At 39.6% G+C, this 26,755-nt stretch overlaps 1 protein-coding gene and 1 pseudogene across 3 annotated transcripts in view; both read left to right on the forward strand.

Moving 5' to 3' along the window:
- The first annotated feature begins 1,365 nt into the window (after nt 1-1,365).
- Nucleotides 1,366-26,755, forward strand: part of ero1b (endoplasmic reticulum oxidoreductase 1 beta) — a 37,999-nt gene continuing 12,609 nt past the window's right edge. For 2 of the 3 annotated variants that reach the window (XM_008124001.3, XM_062975268.1), the window contains exons 1-6: nt 1,473-1,823; nt 8,217-8,336; nt 15,355-15,438; nt 17,063-17,104; nt 21,297-21,379; nt 26,273-26,346. In XM_008124001.3, the coding sequence (XP_008122208.1) occupies nt 1,722-1,823; nt 8,217-8,336; nt 15,355-15,438; nt 17,063-17,104; nt 21,297-21,379; nt 26,273-26,346 (505 nt within the window). In that variant the 5' untranslated portion in view covers nt 1,473-1,721. Of the gene's footprint in view, nt 1,432-1,472; nt 1,824-8,216; nt 8,337-15,354; nt 15,439-17,062; nt 17,105-21,296; nt 21,380-26,272; nt 26,347-26,755 lie in introns of those variants that run through there. The other variant, XM_008124013.3, reaches the window with a different exon arrangement.
- On the forward strand, nt 2,964-3,028 carry LOC134295779 (U6 spliceosomal RNA; annotated as a pseudogene).

Consider the following 26,755-nt stretch of genomic DNA (forward strand, 5'->3'; position numbering starts at 1 on the left):
CTTGTGATGCAGGTGGGATAAGAGCAGGGCCTCCCCAGATGAAGTTCTCATAGGCTCATAGGAGGAGATACGTTCGGACAGGTAAGTTGGACCAGAACTGTAGAGCTTTGTAGGCCAAGACCAGCACTTTTGAATTGGGCTTGGTACCATATTGGCAGCCAGTGGAGCTGGCGCAACAGAGGAGTATAAGCCTGGCTGCCGTCTTCAAAGGCAGCCCCACATAGAGCGCGTTGCAGTAATCCAGGGATGTAACCAGCGCGTGGACCACCATGGCCAAGTCAGACTTCCCAAGGTACGGGCACAGCTGGCGCACAAGTCTTAGTTGTGCAAATGCTCCCCTGGCCACTGCTGAAACCTGGGGTTCCGGGCTCAGTGGTGAGTCCAGGAGAACACCCAGACTGTGAACCTGTGTCTTCAAGGAGAGTGTGACCCCATCCAACACAGGCTGTAACCCTATACCCTGTTCAGCCCTACGACTGACCAGGAGGACCTCTGCCTTGTCTGGATTTAATTTCAATTTGTTCACCCTCATCAAGTCCAACACAGCGGCCAGACACCAGTTCAGGACCTGAACAGCCTCCTTAGTAACAGGTGGGAAGGAGTGACAGAGCTGGACATCATCTGCATACAGATGACACCGTTCCCCGAAACTCCGGATGATCTCTCCCAGTGGCTTCATGTGGCTTCCTAATGGGGCATAATCCTTCATTTGGTTATGTGACTAGTGATTAACCAATAGGCAATAGGTAACGGTCTCTTAACAAGGTCATGCCTATCGAATAGGTTACCCAATGTTTTACCCCCATTGCTCGTGTGCGTGTTCGCATAGGAAAAAATAAAAATAAACAAAGTTGGGCAATCTCCATGGAGAGTCAAACTGCGAGAACTTGACAACCAAAGCAATGTTTAAAGTAGGTATGGGCAAACTTGGGCCCTCCAAGTGTTTTGGACTTCAACTCCCCCAATTCCTCACAGCCTTAGGCCCTTTCCTTTTCCCCCTCAGGCTGTGAGGAATTTGGGGAGTTGAAGTCCAAAACACCTGGAGGGCACAGGTTTGCCCATGCCTGCTTTAAAGGCAACTTTGGTATTTGTTTTGTTTTTTTAACATCCTCCATCCTTTTTTCCAGAAAAGGTCAGCACACCCATTTCGAGGCAAAACTCCCCCGCTGAAAGATCTAGGCCTCCTCCCCTTCACGACGGTTACAAAACAGCCTCCTTGTTTTGAAGATGCGCGTGGTCCTTTCCTATTGGCTGCGGTGGCTATCTGTTCCTTTTCGAGGGGCGGGGAATGTGAACGCCTACTGTAGAGTACTGTATTCCGTACGAGGCTGAGAAGAGTCTGAGAGCGATGACGCTGTGGAATAGACTACACCCCCCAAGATGCTTTGCGAGGCAACTGAGAAGGCGGGTCTGTTGGAAGCTGCTGCTCGGGTATGTAATCACCAAGATTAAAAGGCCGGCGCTTGCGATTGGCGCGCGCAGTCGCTCACTTACGCACGCACGCGCGCGCCTCATAACAAGACCGGTGTGGGCGCGAGAGAGAGCGCGTGCGCGTGAGCCGGTGCGAGGGGAGCTGGGTGTTCGCTTGACAGGTTCTTTTCGCGGCTGAGGGGAGCCAGCCGCTTGGTGTTCTTTTCGGTGGAAGGCGACGGGAAGGAGGAGGAGGAGGAGGGCCAGGGGCCCTTCAGGGCGAGTGGCGGCGGCGGAGGGGGCTCTGCAGCATGAGCAGCGGCGGCAAGGCCGGCCGGAGAACTGCAGCGGCGAGGCTTCTACTGGCGGCGGCGGCGACTATCGGCTGCCTCTGTGGCTTGGCGGAGGCCCAGGTGAGAGGAAGGAGGGGGAGCATGAGCATCATCCAGTGGTGTGTCCCTGTTTGTCTCGAGGCAAGGAAGATAGCCAGGCTCCGTCCCACCTAGTCCTGCTGGTCTTAGTGGCTCAAAGAATTGCTGTATGCGACCCTGGCCCCATCTACTCTGCCCTATAATCCAGGGCCCTTTCCACACAGCCATATATTCCAGAATATCAAGGCAGAAAATCCCACAATATCTGCTTTGAACTAGGTTATCTGAGTCCACAATGCTATACAACACAGTTCAAAGCAAAGTGGGAATTCATGCAGCTGTGTGTAAAGGGCCTCAGTTCCACAATCCAGATTATCTTCTTTGAACTGGATTATATGGCAGTACAGATTCACATAATCTAGTTCAAAGCAGATAATCTCAATTCAGCCCCCTAAGGCTCACTGAGCTTTCTTGGCAGGACATAATTATTATTATAGTTATTTAGTAAAGGTAAAGGTTTTCCTTGACATTAAGTCCAGTCGTTGTCCGACTCTGGGGGTTGGTGCTCTTCTTCATTTCTAAGATGAAGAGCTGGTGTTGTCCTAGGTCATGTGGCCAACATGACTACATTGAGTGCTGCTACCTTACCGCAGAAGTGGTACCTATTGATCTGACATTTGCATGTTTTCGAACTGCTAGGTTGGCAGAAGCTGGGGCTAATAGCGGGAGCTCACTCAGCTCCCCGGATTTGAACTACCAACCTTTCGGTCAGCAAGTTCAGTCGTTTAGTGGTTTAACCTGCTGCACCATCGGGGGCTCCTAATATAAATATATTTATGCCGTGCTTTATTTCCCCTGAAAGGGACTCAAATGTATTTATTTATTTACGACATTTATATCCTGTCCTTCTCACCCTGAGGGGGGCTCGGGGCGGCTTACATGGGTGGCATTATTTCATGCCCAAACAACAATAACAATTAAAAGCAATTAAGTAACAATTTAAAACAACATTAAAAGAACATATGAAAACATTAGACGATTATTGTACATTAATCCAAAACCAGATAAACATATTCATCAATCCAAAGCCAATTCCAACTATATTGCTCAGGTAATTATGCTGGGCTAAATATTTGCTCCCAAAGCCAAGTTTTCACGTGTTTGTGAAATGACAAAAGGGAAGTGCTTCAACAGCACATATACTAAAATTGGAATGATACAGAGAAGATTAGCATGGCCCTGCCCAATTGTGTAAGCCGCCCTGAGTCCCTCCGGGTGAGAAGGGCGGGATATAAATGATGGAAATAAGTAAATAAATAAGTGCTGATCTAATCCCACAGCCAAGGGGCCACCGCTGAGAAGGCCTTGACTCTTGTTCCCAGCAGTCTCACCTGCCAAGGTTGTAGGACCGAGAGCAGGGCCTCTCCAGAAGATCTTAACCTCCGCAATGGTTCATAGGGGGAGATATGTTTGAGTTGAGACTCAAAGTGGCTTAACATAAAAATGTTAGCAAAGCATTTAAAATACACATATATACAAATATTAAAACAGAATTAAATATAAACATTATTGAAAGATTCAGTTAATACCATTCAAACATATTTGATGCATATATGACTTGTTCTCCAGACCCTTGATCGTTTTAGTCTCCCTCCTCTGGACACATGTTGACAAGCTGGAAGGTGATCAAGGGTCTGGAGAACAAGCCCTATGAGGACCGACTTAGCTGGGCATGTTTAGCCTGCAGAAGAGAAGGCTGAGAGGAGACATGATAGCCATGAATATGTGAGGGGAAATCATAGGGAGGAGGGAGCAAGCTTTCTGCTATCCTGGAAACCAGAATGTGGAACAACGACTTCAAACTACAGGAAAGGAGATTCCACCTGAACATTAGGAAGAACTTCCTCACTGTGAGAGCTGTTCAGCAGTGGAATTCTCTGCTCTGGAGTGTGGTGGAGGCTTCCTCTTTGGAGGCTTTTAAGCAGAGGCTGAATGGCCATCTGTCGGGGGTGCTTTTAATGTGATTTTCCTGTTGAATCAAGGTGAAAGGTGTCAGTGGACGATTCTAACTACATATGCATTTTAAGATTTTATAATTCATGTTTTAATAGAGTTTAATAGACTTTTTAATTGATGTGGTATTGTTGTAATGTTTATTGATTTTGTTATTGTTTTATTGAATTTGTTCTGGGCAATGTAAATTGCTGACTGTTGTAAGCTGCCCTGAGTCCCTATGGGTGAGAAGAGTGGGGTAAAAGTGATGTAAATAAATAAAATAAATAAATTTACTGATGGGGTTGGACTGCATGGCCCACGAAGTCTCTTCCAACTCTGTGATTCTATATTCAAAGCTAAAACCACAGCACCCCCTGAATTGATCTGAAAAATCTTAATCTTTAAATGTCTGCCTTAATAGAAAGGTTTATCTTGCCACCAGAAGGACAGCACGGAGGGGGCTGTTTTGGCTTCCCTGGGTAGGGAGTTCCAGAGTCAAGGGGCAGCCACCGAGGATGGAGGTGGGACTGAGAGAAGGGCCTCTCCTGAAGATCTCAGGGCCTGGGCAGGTTCTTACAAGGGGATGTTGTTGGCCAAATTGCCTGGACCTGAACCGTCCAGACATCCCTATCATACAACAATAATATAATGATAAACCTTATTTGTTCCTTGTCTTCCTCGTGGCTCAAGGTTGGGCACAACATTGTTAAAATATATCAATAAAAGGATATAGATAAAAAATGGTCCTGCTGATTTTAGTGGCTCTACAGCAGAGCTTTCCAAACCTTTCATGTTGGTGACACGTTTTTTAGACATTATTATTATTATTACAGTAGAGTCTCACTTATCCAAGCCTCGCTTATCCAAGCCTCTGGATTATCCAAGCCATTTTTGTAGTAAATGTTTTCAATATATCGTGATATTTTGGTGCTAAATTCGTAAATACAGTAATTACAACATAACATTACTGTGTATTGAACTACTTTTTCTGTCAAATTTGTTGTATAACATGATGTTTTGGTGCTTAATTTGTAAAATCATAACCTAATCTGATGTTTAATAGGCTTTTCCTTAATCCCTCCTTATTATCCAACATATTCGCATATCCAAGCTTCTGCCGGCCTGTTTAGCTTGGATAAGTGAGACTCTACTGTAACAATATATTACTAATATCAATTGTATTATAACACTTGGCAACTCTGCTGTGTAAAAATGCATACATGTTATTGCTTATTTCCCATAGACTCAGAGATTTCTCATTATGTTTGTGCAACACACCTACACACTGCAGCCAACACATTCATGTGTTACAGTTTGGCAAGCTCTGCTCTAAAGTATTGCTGTATGTCTCAAGTTTTCTGACTTATGGCAACCCTAAGGCCATTGGGGTTTTTTTGCACTCATCATCATCATAACAACAACACAATAAATTTTATTTGTTATCTGTCTTTCCTTTCGGCTCAAAGCTGGATACAACATTGTTAAAATACATAGATAAAACAAAGGACCATAGATAAACAAATGGTCCGTTATGAGTTCGTGTCCTGGTTATCTTGAGGTAAGGGCTAGACCAGGCATGGGCAAACTTTGAATGTGGGAATTGAAGTCCAAAACATGTGGAGGGCTGTGGTGATGCTACTCTCAGAGATCTACCATTGCTTTCCTCAGAGGCTGAGGGAGGTTATTTGCCCATGTCACCCAGTAGTTTCCATGGCCCAGCAGGAATTTGAACTCTAGTCTCTTAGTTCCAACCAGACATACAAACCATATACTGGTTCCACCCGCATTTGTCTTTACATGGCCGGAATCGAGCATACCCCCAGGAAGCTGGAAGCTGGAGAAGGTTAAATTGCCTCTGTGTCTGTATCTGTCTCTATGTTCATATGGCATTGAATGCCTTATATGTGTACATTGTGATCTGCTCTGAGCCCCCTTCGGGATGAGAAGGGCGGAATATAAATACTGTAAATAAATAAATAAATACACACGTATCTCCCCTGTTTATCAAAGCCCAGTCCTGCTGGTTTTAGTGGCTCCTAAGTGTGGCTGTTATTGTGATATGCCTTCGAATTGTTTCCGACTCATGGAGACCCTGAAGAACTAAGTTTTCTTAGCAAGGCTTACTCTATAGGCCAGTGATGGAGAACCTTTTAGAGACTGAGTGCCCATCATTTCATCTTACCCTCTTTCATGTCTGTATGAAGCCACTAGGTGATATAATTTGGACTTTGGGTCCCATTACTATGGTGATGACACTACTGATATTTTTGGATATGGTGAGATAGAAATATTTTAATTAACAGTGCTTGAGAGCTTGCATCGCCCAAAGTCTATAGTTGAAGGCATGTGCTGTCTGGTTTTTTCCTTGTAATCATGATGGATCACTTCTTATTTTTAAGAGATATGTGTCTCTTCCTCATTGGCTCACTTCTAGAAAATTCAGGTAATTCATAAATGACTTTCAGGAACAACATTGAATAAATACTTCCTGTACTTGGAAACATTTTGCAAGATCTGTAATTTATGACCACTGGTTATCCAGGCAGTCAGCTAGCCTTCTGATATTCTTAAACTGTTTACTTTGGACAAGTTTCTTATGGATCGTGATCTTCCCCCCAACATTGACCTTTGCCGATGTTATTAATATATCTTTCTAGGACCTCCAGTATGAGACAAGACTATGAACAACTTTAACGAAAATTTGATCATAGAGTTGCATTGGAGAACTTAGAATTCCTAGAGAGAACACTTCTTTAGTCGTGTAGATCTTTCAGAGTGATTCTGTGGTCAGCTTTTGCCAGAGGTTGGCTATGGAGTCTCACTGGAGGATCTAGAAATTTTTAGAGAGGGGTTTTCTCATGTTAAAAAAATAAAAAATTAATTCTCTCCCCCCACCCATTTGTGAGGGTCCTTCGCCTCATTTACTTCACCTCACTGTTTAATTCTGATGTTGTTGTTGTTGTTGTTGTTGTTCTTCTTCTTCTTCTTCTTCATTATATTGCATTATAATAATGCTTAATGTATAATAATAATGTTTCGGATCCTTTTTGTTTGTTATAAATCCTGTAACTGTAGCCATTGGTTTACAGGAGCTCAAAGAGACTTTATTCTGTGTTTTGCAAATAATTCCCTCAGAGCAAATTGGTAAAATAACATGATGAGACAGTATGGTATAATGGTTTGAGCATTGTACTTTGAATTTGGAGACCAGAAATCAAACCCCTACTTAGTCATAGAAACCCATTAGGTGACCTTGAGCAAGTCACATTATTGGCCTTAAGAAACACAAAAGCAACTCTCACCTGAACAGATCTTTTTAAGAACCCCTTGCAATGGATTCACCTTAGAGTCTCCAGAAAATTGAAATAACTTGAAGGCACAGAATAACAACAATGATAATAATAATAATAACCCTAACAACAAGAAAAGACCCAATGTTTGATACACAATCTTGAGTTAGAGACACTAAAGTGTCTGGAAAGCTATCTATTTGTAGATTCTTTGTAGATCTAAACGTCACAGCATAGGGTTTGATCAGACCTATTTCAAAATAAGTATGTGTAGCCTTAAATGCACAACATGTGGTGTTCTAGCTTCTTGAAGAACCCATTGCAGCTTCTCAATATTAGATACTGTGGAAATAAAATGAATAACTTTGCAATTTAGACTAAATTTTCAATTATAAAATACATCCGTGTCTTTAAATGAACCTAACGTTTCATCCTGTACATAACTCTGCCATTGTATAATAGGATCGGATACCTATTTCAATTGTCCAAAGTTTTTTGTATGGTGAAATGGAATTATATGATGGAAGGAAATTCTTTTCTGAGTACTGAGACATTTAACAGTAAAGTTTTTCTTAGAATTCAGTGCATAATGCTGATTCTTAAAATTCTGTCAGTCATCGCTATAGTAACGATCAGCTTTTTACCAGTAGAATAAAAAGTGTTATGGGGTGTTCCTATTCTCTGAGTATGCAGTTATAACAAATATGATTTGGAATGTCATGTACAAACTTATTGAGTTAAAGGTTTGATAAAAAAAATCCGATCACATTTTGGAAATATAATATGTGTACAAAAATATGATGATGCATATTCTATATTAATATGCAATTGTCCAATTAAAGTCAATCTAATGTCTGGAAAGAGCAGTGATAACTGCACTTAAAATAAGTATAGATTGTTGCATAGGTCATATATGTTACTAGCATGTTTGGGCTGCTAGTAAGAAAATCATATACAGTATTTGAACTGTTATGATTGTACGTATATGTATGGTTTCATGTAAATTCCTTCATCCAGATATCACTGAGGAATGTTATGTTATGTAGTGTGAATAACTGGATTGTTGTATTTGAAATTCATTTAAATATGTTACTTAAAATCCCTTGGGTAAGTGCTATTTTCATCTGTATGGTTTTTCTTTTGTTTATAGCTTACAGGAGTACTTGATGACTGCTTATGTGACATAGAGAGCATTGATGAGTTCAACAACTTTAAGATCTTCCCCAAAATACAGAAACTTCAAGAACGGGATTATTTCAGATATTACAAGGTAACGTAATCTGAAATTACATTGCTCAGTAACTGAGTAGAAGTTACCATTATCCTAAGCTATATAGGGAAATGTATTCTTAAGACTAAAGTAATTTTTAAAGAAGTTACAAGTAATTGTGAAAAGAAGAATTTACTGGTGAAAAGAATGGCAATATTTTAAAATGCTGTGAACTAATATAGATATCACATACTTTTTTGGAAAATCACTTACGTTTACTTGTCATTAGCTCAGACAGAATTTAGGATTTTTAAAAAATTATTTGCCTTTTTTGTCCCTTCCCCCTCACCATGGGAATTTTGTTGATGACTGATAGCTCAAGTAAATAAGAATCAAATGATTTTCATTTGCTGAAGCAATCTTAAATTAGTTTGGAAATAATAGTGACTAGGTGCTACTGATGACCTTCAGCATTGTTCTCATTCCAAGTGTACTGCAGTGAAAATAAACTGAATCTAGATAAGCTCTGTGGTTTCTACTAATGAGAAGGAGAAAGTGTATACTGCACCTGTTGCTTGCTGTTGATAAAACTGCTAGCATGAAGGTTATAGTATTTTAAACTGGATATTTTTTGTTTGGGAATGCTTGATAAATGATGTGTTGGTGATTCACAGATAAATGTAGTTTTAAATGCCTAATTAAAGTAGATCCACTGAATCAATGGGAAATTAGTAAGTTGACAGATATAAAAAACATTTATTTATTTTATGTAGTATAAAAAATTTAATAAAATTCTTTAAAAAAAACAAAAAAAACATTTATTTAGAGAGTGGCTAATTGAGGCCAATTATTCGATTTAGTCCTCAGAAATACTATATACTGTGTAAAGCACTGTGTACTCAAGCTTTCAGCATCATTAGCAATCTTAATGTTCTTTTATTGGAGCTTACTTGCTGCATCCTTATATGTAGGCTTCCTAGTTGCTTATCTCCAAGATTCATAGAATGACTCAGAATGATTATACATGTTTTTTTATTTGTAAAATACAATAAACAATATAAAATACAATACAATATTGTTGCTTGAATCTAAAGTTGTCTTTCACCCAAAGGAAGGTACTTGCATGAATCAAAGGCATTTTTTTGAATTCTTGCTTCATCATAATTAGTATTCAGTAGAAGAGCCAAAAGAAACTCAGTATGCTTCTTATTTGCTTCTTGGTATTCAAAATATATTTTTTCTAGAGGCTGTTGCTATCAACAACAGCCAGCTTTATCGGACATTGCCGCTACCTTGCTATGTGGCAAAAGTAGCTTTCTGTCTGACACATATACATGTGTGCTTGGTGTGACTATTTTTCTAGAAAAGCTTTGAGGAGTTGTGATTATTTCATTTCCAGTAGTATTGGACAAATGTGATGCAAGTCACAGGTTGATTAAACATCTGAGTTGTATGCATTTTGATAAGTCATGGATAGGTTATGGGATCAAAATTATGGATTTTGATATGATTTATGGATGAGCCGAGCATCATTTCACACAGGAGGAAAACAATGCTGCCTCATGGAGCAAACCACCCATGGACATTGGAACCCAGGCATTTTGAAAGGCCAGTAAAGGTGCTATGGCATATAGAGAGTAGAGGTGTTTCTTTGGGATCTCCCAGGATAAACTAAGTTCTCGCCCTTTGTCACTTGGAGAAGGGAATGGTTCTATTTTTAATAAGAGTTAACATACAGTTCTCACATTGACCCATGGATAAGTTGACCTAAGGGCTTTTTTGGGTTCAGTTTTTTACCTAAAATTTTAAACTTACACATGAGTATATAGGGTACTTGCTGCTTCTATCATAATTTGTCTTAGGAGATATTCTTTTAACATCTTCATAGTATATGTGTGCAAGTATAATAATAAATAATAAAACTTTATTTATACCCCACCACCATCTCCCCGCGGGGACTCGGGGCGGCTTACATGGGGCAAAAACCCAAACAACATAATTGAACAAAATAAACAATAACATAAACACAATTCACAGTATGAAAAGATAAAGACAGTAATACAATGTAAAACGAGAATATTATAACAGTTAATAATATCAGTCAACCACTAGGCACTGTTCTATCATCTACATAGGTGAAGAAACTGAAGCAGCAATGCAAGAATAAAATGATGAATTAAAGTGCATAGATAAAAAAGACCTAATAAAATACAGGATAGAATTATAATACCATCTGGGACTGATTATCTAATAACTGTCTCGCCAACGGCCAACCGAAACATCCAAGTCTTTAGTTGTTTCCTGAAGGAGGATAGAGAGGGGGATAACTTAATCTCCCTGGGGAGGGAGTTCCAGATTGGTGGGCCACGGCCGAGAAGGCCCTCTCTCTCCCCACCAGACGTAATTGTGAGGAAGATGGAAACGAGAGGAGGGCCTCCCCAGAGGATCTTAGAGATCGTGTAGATTCATAGTGGACAACGTGGTCATGAAGATAGGCAGGTCCCAAACCGTTTAGAGCTTTATAGGTAATAACCTGCACCTTGAATTGGGCCTGGAATGTTATCGGCAGCCAGTGGAGCTGCTTAAACAGGGGGGTTGACCACTCCCTGTAACCAGCTCCGGTTAATAACTTAGCTGCCAACCGTTGTACCAACTGCAATTTCCGGACAGCCCCACATAAAGTGTGTTACAGTTATCCATCCTTGAGGTAACTAGAGTGTGGACCACCATTGTCAAATCAGACTTCTCGAGATATGGTTGCAGTTGGTGCACTAGCTTTAGTTGTGCAAAGGCCCTCCTGGCCACCGCTGACACCTGAGCATCAAGTGACAGCAATGAATCCAGAAGGACCCCGTCAAGCACAGGTAGCCACCCTATACCCCAATCAGTTGAATGACTGACCTGGACCCTCTGTCTTATCAGGATTAAGCTTCAGCTTGTTGGCCCTCATCCAACCCATTACAGCGGCCAAACACCGGTCTAGGATCCGAGGGGCTTCCTTGGAGGTAGGTAGAAAGTAGTAGTAGAGTTGAGTGCATAGAGATGGCACTGAACTCCAAAACTCCGGATGACCTTTCCCAGCGGTTTCATGTAGATGTTAAAAAGCATGGGGGAGAGAATAGAACCTTGCGGGACCCCACAGGTCAAAGGCCAGGGGTCCGAGAAGGTATCCCCTAGCTTCACCATCTGGGTGCAGCCCTCAAGGAATGAGTGGAGCCACTGTAGCGCAGTGCCCCCAATCCCCATTCACGAGAGTGGCCCCTGAAGGATACCATGGTCGATAGTATCGAAAGCCGTTGAGGTGTCCACGAGAACCAACAGGGACACACTCCCCCTGTCAAGTTCTCTGCGGAGGTCATCCACCAAGGCAACCAAAGCCGTCACAGTGCCGTGACCAGGCCTGAAGCCAGACTGGAATGGGTCAAGATAATCGGTGTCGTCCAACAAACCCTGGAGTTGAGAGGCAACCACTTGCTCCAGAACCTTGCCTAAAAATGGGAGGTTTGAGATTGGTCGATAGTTTGATAGAATAGAGAAATCAAGGGATACCTTTTTTAGAATTGGTCTAATAAGTGCTTGTTTCAGGCTTGATGGAAATTGCCCTTGTTCCAATGAGATGTTGATAATCCTCAGAAACCAATCGACCAACACCCCGCCCCCCGGCAAGCTTTATAAGCCAGGTAGGACAAGGATCTTGTCCATGTCAACAGGCCAAACAAACTGAAATGAATCCATCAAAGTTGAATCCACAGATGCTCCAGGTACCTCATCTGGAACTGTATCAAAATTGGTGTCCAAGTCGGAGCGTAATTGAGCGACTTTGTCTGCAAAATGATGCGCAAATTCGCTGCATCGAGTGACCAAGTTGTCAGGAGGCTCCCCCCCCCCCCCCCCCAATGAGGATGAAGGAGCTCCCAGACAACCTGGAACAACTCAGCTGGTCTATTTATTGCAGACACAATATGGGCAGTCGAGAAAGCTCTTTTGGCTGCCCGCAACGCCACAGATTAGGCCTTAATAGAGGCTCCAGCCCGTGTTCAGTCGGTGTTGCTCTGAGTCTTCCACCACAGGCACTCTAGTCCCAACAGCTCTTTTTTTCACAGGATTGTGGCTTGTATATGAAAGAGGTGATCCTAAAGCTTTGCTTGTCAAGAATGGAATAAAACATACAATCAAAGCACTCTGTCTGCAGTGCTCTAATTCTTTGTATCTGCATTGGCAAGGGTTTGATTGGGTGGCTCTTGTGGTCTCTTCCAACTCTAGGATTCTATGATTCCATGACAATTTTCACTTTAAGTGTAAAATGCAAACAGACTAGATTTAAGTATTGCAATAATCTTTTAAGAATTTCTTATGTGGTGCATGTCATTTGAGAAAACAGTTGCATGCAAGATAAATCTTTGTGATGGAACAGGAAGAGATTTAAGAATATCTAGCTTTGAAAATTATCTTTTTAGTGCACTAATAGTACAAGTAAAGCCATACCAATTTGAAATGTGTTTCAGAGTTCAGGCTCCACGAAGGACCACACTTGCCATTTCAACTGGACATGCTGGATCTCATCCATTTATAAATATAATTTGTGAAATTTTGAGGAGTTCCTCTGCTCATTTATTTTCTGTCAAAGATATTACAATAATATTGTTTGAAGAATTACATGCCAATTAAAAATACAAACAATCTTTAGTTTAACACTATATTTCTGGAGATTACTTTTTCTAATATTGAATTTGAATGATGATAGCATGTTCATTACTGAAATTAATTGTTTGATTCATGACAATGGATTCAATTTCTTGATTGATTCCATTTATTTTCCCATAATTTGCAAGAATTACACAAACACGCTTTTTCCTTATCAAGGGGTACAACATTTTTCCAAAATTCAGTAAATACAGTACATTAAACCCATCATTCTAGCTGAAAAATATAATGGTGTCTATTGCTTTTCTTTACTTTTATTTTGAGTATTATTATTATCATCATAATCATCATCACCTTCTAACCAATAAGCTGAACAGAGTGAATTTCTCTTTAATTCTAAGACTGTTGATAAACATATTTTTCCACTTTTGGACAAATTGTATAACAAACAGAATTTGGGTTGGCAGCTTCCATAATCTTTTTCAAAACATACTTAAGGTATCATAGAATTACAAAGTTGGAAGAGACCACAAGAACCATCTAGTTCAACCCCGTTCCATGCAGAAATGCACAATTGAGTGTTCCTGACAAGTGGAAATCCAGTCTCTGTTTTGAAGGAGACTCCACCACAGTGTTAGGCGGTGTATTCCACTGTCAAACAGCTCTTACTATCAGAATGGGCTTCCTAATGTTTAGGTAAAATCTCTTTTCCTGTTGTCTGAATTTATTGATGCATCTCATCATCTCTGAAGCAGAAGAAAACAAGCTTGTTCCATCTTCAATATGATTTCCTTGTAAATATTTACATGTGCCTTTGACCTTCTCTTCTTCAGACTAAACATACCCAGCTCCATAAACCACCCCTCATAGTACATTCTTTCCAAACCCTTTATCATTTTAGTTGCCCTCCTCTGTACATGCTTTAGCTTATTAATATTCATCTTAAATTGTGATGCTCAGAACTGGACTCAACATTTCAGGTGACCAAAGCAGAACACCTCCCATAATCTTACGGTTGTTGCAGGCTAAAACTGCATTGGCTTTTTTAGCTGCCATATCACACTGATTCTTGTTCAAATTGTGGTCTCCTGAGATTCTTATATCCTCATCATAAGTACTGTTGTCCGGTCAAGTGCCTGCCATTCTAGAACTGTTCATTGCTGTTGAAATTAGTTTCATTGGTCTTGGCCTAGCTCTCTAATCTGTTATTTTTGTTAGTTTTGGCCTAGCTCTCTAATCTGTTGAATTCTGACCCTGTGCTCTGAGATAGTAGCTACTTCTCAGAATTCTATGTCATCTGCAGATCTGATAAGCATGCCCTCTATTCCATCATCCAAGCCACTTATCAAAATGTTTAGTAGCACCAGGCCCAAGACAGAACCCTGTGGCATCCCATTAGTCACTTCTCTCCAGGACGAAGAGCATCCTTTGGATTTGGTCGCTCAACTAATTCCCAGTACACCTAACAGTAGCATTATCTAACCCACATTTTATTAGCTAGAAACCGTGGTGGCGCAATGAGTTAAACGCTTGTGCCAGCTGAACTACTGATCTGAAGATTGGCTCCTGTCTGTCAGCCCCAGCTTCTCATGCGAGGATATGAGAGAAGCCTCCCACAGGATGGTAATACATCTGGGCGTCCCCTGGACAACGTCTTTGAAGACACCTGATTCTCTCACACCAGAAGCGACTTGCAGTAGATCATCACAAATGATTAAGATCATATCTGAAATAGCTGATCCCTGTGTTGAGTTTTCCACCTTCTGGACAATAAAATTGTTTGCAAGACCGGTGAAGGATTATTGGACCTTATAACAAGGAACTTGCTTCAGCTGAAATGTGGGATCCTAGTTCACAAATATGCTGATTGTTCAGTTAAAGTAAAGGGAATAAATATATATAGCATATATTATTTGGACAGTATTTCTGACATTTCCTTGAGATGTGGCTGTAAGAGGAATGTAGACCCTATATTGATATTGTGATTAAAGTAATAGCCATTTGTCTCATCCACCTTAAAATAATCTGAATTGGTAGCATTTACTACATCTTGTGCTAGCAGTGTCTGATGGCCTCAGCATGTAAGGCAATGAAAAATATGATGCACATTCTAAGCACTGTCAAGTTATAGACATGAAATAATTTCATTTTTGAAAGCAATATACATTTCTAAGTAGTAATATTCTTTATATTTAAATGGAATATATTTCCAATGTGTGATTCAGTTTACTTCTATAAGCATGGAGACATATCTCCAAGATTACACCTGGCTATTTTTGAAATAATGTATTAAAATCAACCAAATAAGCAAAAAACTAAATACTGTTCAGTTTCCCCTAATTTTTTGTTTTTATTGAAAAAATATTATCCATTGTTAAGTTTTTGCAAGAGAATTAAATAGTTGAAAATATCTGTATATCTCATTGACTTTAAGGTTAATCTGAAGAGACCGTGTCCCTTTTGGGCAGATGATGGCCATTGTTCTATCAGAGATTGCCATGTAGAGCCTTGTCCTGAGGTATGTTTCAGAAAAAAAGAAAACCAAATAATATGCTTTCCCTCTCTCCAGGAAACCTAATTTTGTTGTCATGTGTATGGCATTAGATTCAATGTAATGTTAGTATAATTTCCAGGTGAGCCTATGGAATGGATGGAAGTCGTGATTCTCAAGTTACTGAAATCCGTATAATTTCAATGGGTAGAGCTAACATTAGATTTAGCCTATTTGTATATGTGCTCATGTTTCCTAGCAAGCATCTGAAAGCATCAGATGTTGCAGATTTAAGCCAACTTGATATTACATTTCTATTTATGAAAAGAGATTTTTGTTCTCAGTAAAGAAGCATTCAAAATTCAACTAAAGTTATTGTGTCCCTCCAAGTAATTTCTGAGTTATGGTAAACCCAAAGGCAAACCTATCACTGGGTTTTCTTGGCCAGATTCATTCAGGGTGAGGTTGCCTTTGTCTTCCTCTGAGACTGAGAGGGTTATTTATTTGTTTACAGCATTTATATTCCACCCTTCTCGTCCCGAAGGGGACTCAGGGTGGATTACAATGCACATATAGATGGCAAACATTCAATGCCATTATTAGACATACAACATGCAGACAGACAAAAGAGGCAATTTAACATTTTCCAGCTTCTGGCTTCATGAGGGTATTCTCAATTCTGGCCAAAGGGAGAGCTGCCGCTTCATCATCCACTGTGACACCAAGTCCTTTTTGATGGTAGTACTTTCTCATTGTTCTTTGCACACCAGCAGTTTTATGGTGTCATAAATTAAGTTAAATTAGCCTCCCTGCATTAAGCAGTACTTGGATTCTCTACTCACAGCCGCAACTGTTTTCGAGCTGCTTAGGTGGGCAGGAAGCTAGGCTATTAATGGTCGAGAGCTTAATCCAACTTGGGCTTGGAACCAGTGACCTTTCGGTCAGTAGTGATTAATTAGTGAGGGTTAATTAGTGCGTTTCCATGGTTGCCTCAGGTTAACTACTAGGGTTCCATGACTGTGCAGGGATTTAAACCCTGGTCCCCGGTGTCCAATACTCAAACCATTACACTTTGTTGGTCTTTAGTTGAAGTGCCAGATTGAATGAGTTAAACATCCAAAACCCAATTTAATAGTTTTTTCATTCTATTACAATTACTGGAACTGCAGTAAATTAAATAGCATTTAGATTTTGTCTATAATATGATGAGTGATTTTATTTTGAAAGCTAACCAAACTGACAGATCTATCATAAGCATTTTTCAGAGATAATCCATTGATTTAATAGAATTTAAAAATTACCAGATCTATTGTGAAAGATTTCAGGATTTTATACAGCCCATCCCAGGATAGGATGTCACCTTTCAGCTGGTTCCCTGGAGGCTTGGCTCACCCATTTAACAGAGCCAATGTGGTACAGTGCTTGGGGTACTGAATTAGGGTTTCTGCGATCAAGATTTGAGTCCACATTAAGCCGGTTGTCATGGAGTTGATAACTCTTTGTCAACTTGATCTGCTTCACAGAGGTGTCTTAGGAATGAAAGTAGGAACGAAAGGAGGAAAAGCGTTCTTCAGGTTACTTAGTTTTGAGGCCAAGAATAACACATGAAATGTAAGAGTGAATAGTTACATCATTTCTATGTTTCTTCCAGAGTAAAGTACCAGTTGGAATTAAAGCTGGAAATGCTAACAAAGTGAGTAATTTTGTTCTAAAAATGTGTTTTTTTATTAATTTACATCCAATCTTTCTCCCAATAATAGAATTCAAGACAGCTAACAACATATTATGAAACAGTACAAAAAGTCCTCAATAAAAGTATAGGATGTGTTGTCGAAGGTTTTCATGGCCGGAATCACTGGGTTGCTGTGAGTTTTCCGGGCTGTATGGCCATGTTCCATAAGCATTTTCTCCTGACGTTTCACCCACATCTATGGCAGGCATCCTCAGCCTGCCATAGAGCTTATAAATTTTTAAAAATGTTTTGCTATAGACACCTATTTAGTGCAGGAACCACTTTTTTTGGTATTAGCTGGAAAGGACTAATAGAGATATATCTCCTCAGTGTCAACGGGGAGGCACTCTGCCTGTCCAGTTCCTATATAGATCATTGCATTAAGTAACCAAAGCTTTTTTATCCCACAATCAGACCTTAAACCAGACTGAAATGATCTAGAAAATCAGCTGCATCAAGGAACCCCTGGAGTTGAGAAGCCACCACAAACTCTAGTATATTTCTAAAAAATGGAATGTTTGACCTATGTTTGATCCATAATTATCCAATATAGTACATATATCCAGGAAAGGGGTCCCCCAGGGTGTTTTAGGATCATGCCTTGTTGTAAAGATGCACTCAAACAATCTACCCTGTTTCCCCGAAAATAAGACAGGGTCTTATATTAATTTTTGCTCCCAAAGATGCACTAGGTCTTATTTTCAGGGGATGACTTATTTTTCCATGAAGAAGAATTCATATTTATTGTTGAACAACAAAATGAACATTTATTATATACTATAAAGTAGTTGTCATCACAAACCAGCATAACCAGACAAACTATGAATCCTATCAAGAATTTCTTGTTACTACCATTATTTACATGTACAACAATCTATGGTACCTCTTGCAGTTTAGGTTTCACAAGGTTTCCACGCTGATTTCTCTCTATTCTAGTTTCAATGTAGTCATGAATGATGAATAATATAATATACTATAATAATAATATGATAATATAATAATAATATAATAATAATATACAATATATTAATGATATAATATAGTAATAGGATATAATAATAACAGAATATGATAATATGGTATTAATAGGATAATATAATAATGGGAAATAATAACAGAATAGCATAATGTAATAATAATAGAATAATAGAATGGAATAGAATGATATAAAATATATTAATAGGATAATATAAAATGGAATATAATAATAATAACAGAATATGCTATAATAAAATAATAATAATATGATAATATAATAGAATAATAGTATAGAATATAATGATATAAAATATATTAATAGGATAATATAAAATGGAATATAATAACAGAATAATAATATAATAATATGAAAATATAATAGAATAATAGAATAATAATATAATGATATCATAATAATATAAAAATATAATGATAAAAATATATTAATAGGATAATATAATAATGGGATATAATAATAGTAACAGAATATGATGATAATAATATGGTAATAGAATAATAGTATAAAATAATAAGTTTCATGGCATAGGATAGGAATAAGGATGAGAGGAGAATCCCAATAGGTCCTGTACCTTTAAGAAGCAGAAGGAGCAGGACAAATGGAAAGCCCTCTTCCTTCCCTCCCACCCTCCCTTGCCCTGGCTCCAGGACCCAATCAGAAGCCTTGGGGGCGAAGGGAGCATGGCCAGGACGGAGCCTTGTCTCCGAAGGAAGAAACGGCAGCGCAGCAGCAGTCACGGAAGGTTCTTCAAGCCGCGGCTGGGGGCAGGCAAGGCAAGGCCAGCCAGGGAGGGAGGCACAGAAAGCAAGCACTTTCCCTCCCTCCCTCCGGTGTGTATGAGGAGTGCTGCTTTAGCCCTGCAGCCATGCTTCCCAATGGAACTCTGCTGCAGCCTTAGTTGCTAGGTCTTACTTTCAGGGGAGGCCTTATATTTGGCAATCCCCCCAAACCCCTACTAGGTCTTATTTTTTGGGGAGGTCTTATTTTAGGGGAAACACAGTATCTCTTGCATGTGATAAACTAAAAAGGACAAGGGTCTCACTCTGCAATGATTTTGACTTACTTTTTTTGGGCTACTCAAATGGAAAAGTATTCATCAACTCTGGATAACAAGTGCCCAAGGTTACAGCCACTGGACCTATATCAACTCTGATCTCCAAGTCAGAACGAATTCAAGGGGTTTTATCTGTGAAGTGGTGGGCTAATCCTTCACAACTACCGTGTTTCCCCGAAAATAAGACAGTGTCTTATATTAATTTTTGCTCTCAAAGATGTGCTAGGTCTTATTTTCAGGGGATGTCTTATTTTTCCATAAAGAAGAATTCACATTTATTGTTGAATAAAAAAATGAACATTTATTATATACTGTAAAATAGTTGTCATCACAAACCAACATAACCAGACAAACTGTGAATCCTATCAAGAATTTCTTGTTACTACCATTATTTCCATGTACAACTGGTATGTACATTTACCAATCCTGCATGCTCTGGTGTTCTGTTTGGCGGACATGCTTCCAAACAAAAACTTTACTAGGTCTTACTTTTGGGGGAGGCCTTATATTTAGCAATTCAGCAAAACTTCTACTAGGTCTTATTTTTCAGGGATGTCTTATTTTTGGGGAAACAGGGTAGCTGTTGAATGGCATACATTCTCTTTTGGGGCATCTTGTAACAGCTCTCTGGCCTTTTTTGCTGCCTTTTTCATCCCACCATAGGTCTTAAGATACATTTTATCTAGCTTTCATACTCCATGAAACAGGGCACTTAGTGATCATGTCTGTTGCCCTGGACATTTATTTCCCCATTTCAGAAATCAACTAGAGCTTCAACAGAATTGCTGTCTGAAAAAGTAGGAAATGCTCCAAAAGCCATCAAGAATCCATCTGAATACATTAGCCCCTCTAGGGATGGATCATCTTAATATGCCCTGCATGGATTCCCACAAAGTGTAGATATAATTAAGAAATTATCTGTGCAGGGTAGAGGAACAGTAGACAGTGTCTCCATTCCCAGATTGCCACCATCCTACTCTGGACATAAAACAAGGTCTAGATGTGCTCAGTAGCATGAGTGGGGACAGATACCATTTGGGACAGACCCATGGCTGTCATAGTAGCCTGAGCACAGATGTTGAAATCACTCAGCATCGCAAGCCATGGAGATTCAGCTTTCTCCTGAGAGACTATCCCAGATAGCTCTGGAAGGGAGATGTTGAGCAACAAGATGGCGGTACACCAACAGAATCCTTAATTTGTTATGGTCACCCACCTTTGAATAAACACACTCAAACCCTGTAGAATAAAGGATATGGTGGCTGATTAGGATATATTATCACAATAGACCACTTCAGTTCCCCCACTCTCTCACCACAGATCTTGCCTGATGTTGCATAGAAAATCCAGATGAGCAAAACAGATTATCCTACTCCCCACATTGTCCAACCAAGTCTCTATAATAATAAAATAGGACAGCTCTCATTACAAACAAAAAGCAAAGTGCAGTTGCCTCAGTTACCAGAGCTTACTGCCCATTCACATCAGACCCAATAGTTGCCACAGCATTGTGCTATATTTATTCAGTGGGTAACTGGCGGGGCTTTCTCACTGCTGTTTTGTCCATGTGTGCATTTTCTTTTCTGTTGAATAAGATTGAAACAGGCAGTAGAACCAGAGTCTTACTGTTCTTCCTTGCCATGGAAACACAGATGATCATTCTCTTTCTTTCTGTTTATCAAGAGGAGCAGAGGCAAAGTGGGTTTAGTTTCATAAAATAGAGAACTTGATTGGCTGCCATTCATAATTTGGCTTCCTCCTAAAAGATCACATCTCAAATGTTAAATGTCAGGCAAACATGGAAGAAGAGTTATTACTGAGTACGTCAGTTTTCATGTTTGACCTTTCGTTTTCTGTATACTTGTATGTCACTGAAACAATATGTTTTGATACAGAGTCTTGTGCTATCTCTTTCCTAGATACAACAGGAGATTCTGGGAGTTTTTCATAGGAATGAAAATTTCCTTGTTTCAGAAGGGGGCATTTCACTGAAAGAATAAGTACATTTAGTATTTTCAGAGTACTGCCCCTGTTGTTGCTACTGTGATGAGTAAAAGTATCTGTACTGTATATATAAAATATTGTATGTCTTCCCTTAACAGTATTCAAAGATAGCAAACCATACCAAAGAACTTGAAGATTGTGAACAAGCAAATAAACTGGGAGCAATTAATAGTACGTTGAGGTAAGCCTTTAAAAAGAGTTTGAGTAAGAGAAGTAGATCCTGTATTGTTAGTTTTATAGTACACACCTCCGTGGTGTTGTTCTCATAGGTATTGTGGAAAACTTATTAATGTTAATCACATCTTATCAAAAACTGATTTGTCATATTGTATACTGAGGAGAACTCAGGCAGGGGGGAATCTTTTTAATCCCACCTCTGCCACCAGTTGAGGAGATGTGGAGGTGGAGGTTGTTTTTATTAATCTCATATATATATATATATATATATATATATATATATATATATATATATATATAATATTATCGCTGCCACCAGTATAAAGATGTTCTTATTTAAACACTGCCACCAGATGTAAGGATGTTTGTAATGCGGCCACCAGATGTTAAGGGGATTATCAACTCTTGCCACCACTATTGGAAGATGTAGCCACTAGCTACTTAGAGAGGAGACTTTTAAAATTTGGTTTTCCTTGCTTTTTCTTGTTTGCTTTTGATGGTAATGTAGATAACAGAAGCTTATATGTTAGAAAGAACAGTAATATGTTTATTCAGGCACAAAGCTTAATGGTTACAGTAACTTTCTCTTTAGAGGCACTTTGATTAACAGTTGCAAAGCTATATTGAGGTGTTTCAAACTTCTTAAAATGTCACTTCTTTCTCTCTGCTTTAAACTGCAGTCACCCTGTGAATTACAATCACAGACTATCTGTTCCTTATCTGGAAACAGACTACCTTAAAATAAGTCACCAAACTTATTTTAAACTGACTCAAATAAGCACTTGAGTCTCCCTGATCCCTTCAACAGAGGATCAGCCTTCTCTGTACCTCAGCAGGGCATAGACTAACGGCTGCTTTTTCAAACCTGCACTTCTCCACCAAAATGACAGTTGGCTTCGCCCCCTTCTCCATGGCAACCAACTCATGAGTGCAGAGTAACTGAAATATTGACCCTTTTAAAACACAATTAAACATGGCATCTGTAAACTAAAAAAATCACACTTTATTACATATACAAATAAGATTAACACAGAGTAATAAGAAATGTTTTCAAAACTGTTCCTCTGCTAGCAACATATAGTCATAAATGTATTTCCAGACTGTTCTGATCTTTTCCTATTACTTTCAATCAATAACTATTTGCCAGTTAGGTAGACATTAAAGGATATTCTTGACCCTTGGTTTAAGAAATTTACAGAACAACATAACGAGGAAAAGATAGATGTTCTTTAGAATATAGCTACCTGAAAATATTACTGTGTTTGAAGTGCAAATACGGAATTATAGCTCTTGTAAGGAGGCTGTTGTTTGAACGTTATTTAATTCAGCTATCATAACATTAAAATATCTCTCTCTCTCTCTCTCTCTCTCTCTCTCTCTATATATATATATATATATATATATATATATATATATACCCTGTTTCCCCAAAAATAAGACAGTGTCTTATATTAATTTTTGCTCCCAAAGAAGTGCTAGGTCTTATTTTCAGGGGATGTCTTATTTTTTCATGAAGAAGAATTCACATTTATTGTTGAACAAAAAAAATGAACATTACAAGCTAACATAACCAGACAAACTGTGAAACCTATCAAGAATTTCTTGTTACTGCCACTATTCCATATACAACAATCTATGGTACATGGAGGGCCACAGGAAACAGCTTGTGGGGTTTGCAGATTGCCCATCTCACACATACACTTAGCATTCAGGTGGATGGTCAGAGCACTCTTTTAAGGTCAATGGAAAGTGGGTTTTGCACTACAAGTCCCATCAGGCCTTAGCTATGGAATGGTGGGCGTTGCAGGCCAGCAATGTCTACAGCAGAATGCATGCAAAGAATGGCTTCCTCTGGGTCAAGATGAGCCACATATGGAGTAAATGCTTTGGAGGCGTCATGGCTTAGGAAGAAAGAAAAAGCATTCACTCCATATGTGGCTCATTTTGACCCAGAGGAAGCCATTCTTTGCATTCATTCTGCTGTAGACATTGCTGGCCTGCAACTCCCACCATTCCATAGCTAAGGCCTGATGGGACCTGTAGTGCAAAACCCACTTCCAAAAAGTAGAAATAATAATAATAGACCTTTCTTGAAAAATGTACCTGGTTCTCAAACACTATCTGGCACACATCCAGTGAGGAAGGAGGCAGGAAAGGCAGCCATGTGGAAGGTGAGGAGGTGGGAAAATGAGAAGGCAGGAAGAGTGCATGCCTGGCGAAAGGGAAAGAGAAAGGCAGGAGAAAAGGATCTCATGCACACAGCTTAAGGAGAAGCTGCTTCTCTCGCTTTTTTTCTTCCCTCTCTTGAGCGAGTGCCGGCCAAAGGGGGAAGGGACAATCTCAAGCAGCCTCGTCTCTTTCACATTCACACAACACCGGACAGGAAGCTTAAGGAAAAACTGCTTCTCTCGCTTTTTCCTTCCCCCTCTTGAGTGAGTGCTGACCAAAGAGGGAAGCAAGGGAAGGGAGAGGGGAAAGCATGAGCGACGCTTTCACACAGCACCAGCCGAGGAAGGAGAAAGGAGCCCCGGCGGCAGCGGCTGCGGCTCCCTCCTAGGTCTTATTTTCAGGGGAGGTCTTATATTTGGCAATTCCCCCAAACCTGTACTAGGTCTTATTTTATGGGGATGTCTTATTTTCGGGGAAACGGTATGTATGTATATGTGTGTGTGTGTGTGTGTGTGTGTGTGTGTGTATATATATATATATATATGTTCTGACCATTTTTCCCTTAACTTGAACAACAAAACTACTGGAGCAAATAACACCAAATTTGGCAACAAAACACATAGTCATCCGGTCTGTGTTTTTACATAAAAAAACCCCTAGAAAAATAGTCCAAATTACAGAGAATGAGAACGAGCCTTTCTCCCCTTAACTGCCAGTTAGAAAGGTAGGTTTTGCTGCCTTTAGCCCCCCCCCCCACACACACACACACTGCCTTTAGGTCCCACCCCCTTCGTATCCTAGCAACTCCCTCAGCCAAGATGGCACCCAGGGGACAGGCACTTAGGCCTGATCCACACTGCCTATGAAATACAGATCTGATTTGAACTGGATTATATGGCAGTGTACACTCAAGGCCGTCCAATACAGCTATATTACCCAGAATATAATCCACAGTATCTGCTTAGAACTGGATTGTATGAGGCTCCTTCTACACAGCTGTTTAAAATCCACACTGAACTGGATTATATGGCAGTGTGGACTCAAGATAATCCAGTTATAAGCAGATAATATAAGATTATAAATATAATGTGTAATAATTACTGTGATATAATAATACATAACAATATAATCTCTAAAACCAGGACAGTAAATAAAGAGCAACACTGGAAGCAGGGAAATTGGGAATTCCAGAAAGGAAACAATCAGGGCCAGCTAACACCTCCCAAGAAATGATTCTTCCAGAAAGGAAGCTGAGAAGGGAGAGAAGCAGTGTGTATTACCAACGTCATTATTATTACTATCATTATTATAATTATTGTGTTGCTGTGAACCGTGAAAATGAACACAATCTGGCTCCAAGTATTCAAAAACACTAAAATCGGAATATATAAAAATTATATAAAAACAAAACAATACAATCTTTAAAATCAGAACACTAAATAAAGAACAACACTCTGAAAATAGGGGAATTCCAGACAGGAAACAGTCAGAGCCAGCTAACACCTCCCAACAAAGTATTCCCATCACCAAAGTTTGGCAAATCCTCTGTTTTCTGAGGGCCACAGGCTTTTCTTTTTCTTTTTCTTTTAGTGTGTGCGCTCAAGCACTGCATATGGGACTTCTTCATCTACACAAACAGTAGAAGCACATAAAATATCGCAAAGAACAACACTCTGAAAACAAGGGAATTCCAAACAATCAAGGCTAGCTAACACCTCCCAACAAAGAATTCCCCCAGGGAGGAAGCAGCCAGGCTTTAAAGCTGAAAGGCCGTTACATGCTAATCATTTTGGCTAATTGCAGCATTCATACTTGCCTCCAACAGACAAAAAAAAAAAGCAACAATCAGAAATATTGTATATTAACAAGCTTTAGGAAATAATATCCCCTGGTGTTGCAGCATGTTAAAGAGCTGAACTGTTGAACTTGCAGACCGAAAGGTCGCAGGTTTGAATTTGGGGAGCGGAGTGAGCCCCCACTGTTAGCCCCAGCTTCTGCCAACCCAGAAGTTCAAAAACATGCAAATGTGAGTAGATCAATAGGTACCGCTCTGGCAGGAAGGTAACGGCACTCCATGAAGTCATGCCAGCGGCCACATGACCTTGGAGGTGTCTATGGCCAATGCCGGCTCTTCGTCTTAGAAATGGAGATAAGCACCAACCCCTAGAGTCAGACACGACTGGACTTAATGTCAGGGGAAAACCTGTACCCTTTACCTTAACTACCACAAATTCCTCAATACTTTATTTCCCATACCACCATACTTCGCCACAGCAATGCGTGGCCGGGCACAGCTAGTATCTTATATTTTGTGATTACTTTATGACCTGTTTTACTTACTTGCTACTTTTGTCGGTCACTTTGGGGGCTATAACTGCTTTAACCTCATTTCAATAATAATAGAAAGTTTTTTTCTGTAGTACAAGGTTCTAGAAATATAAATGAATGCATTTTCAAGTGTAACATAGTGGTTTGAGTGTTGAAATATAACTCAGGAGACCAGAGGCTGATTCCCTGCTTAGCCCTGGAAACTCTATGCGTAATCTTGGGGCAAGTCACACTTTCTCAGCCTCAGAGGAAGGCAAAGGCAAACACAATGAAAAAAAAACTTGCCAAGAAAACTCCATGATAAGTTTGTCTTAGGGTTGTCATAAGTCAGAAATGACTTGGAAGTACCCAACAATATTATCCATTTACTAACACTATTTTTTGTCTTCCTTTTCCACAGCAACCAAACTAAAGAGGCTTTCATTGACTGGGCCAGATATGATGATTCACAGGATCATTTTTGTGAACTTGATGGTAAAACTGTTTGTTCTTTTGAATTGTGTGTTTTGCAACCTGTTTTTTAACCATCACATTTCATTTCCTTACACTTGGAAAATTGATCCATGTACTTCACAAAGAGAACACTTGCCCAGATGCTCTTAGAAAATCAACTTGGTTCTAAAGATCCTCCAAAACAAATAAACCAGGGCACCACGCACTCTGTCTCTCACAGTTTTCCTATGCATTTGCATTTGATTGCTATGCATAGTTTGCAACAGTGTAAGAACCAATAATGCTGACTGTCATTTTCCATCATATATTTTTTTTCAAATTTTATCCGCATGCATATATATAGAGAGAGGGACGGAGGAATGTTATCAGGCTTGGAGGAAGCCACGGTTACAGGTGAACACCCTGTTTTTTACAAATCAAAAAATGCAAG

This window comes from Anolis carolinensis, chromosome 1 (assembly GCF_035594765.1).
Source record: "Anolis carolinensis isolate JA03-04 chromosome 1, rAnoCar3.1.pri, whole genome shotgun sequence".
Taxonomy (NCBI): domain Eukaryota; kingdom Metazoa; phylum Chordata; class Lepidosauria; order Squamata; family Dactyloidae; genus Anolis; species Anolis carolinensis.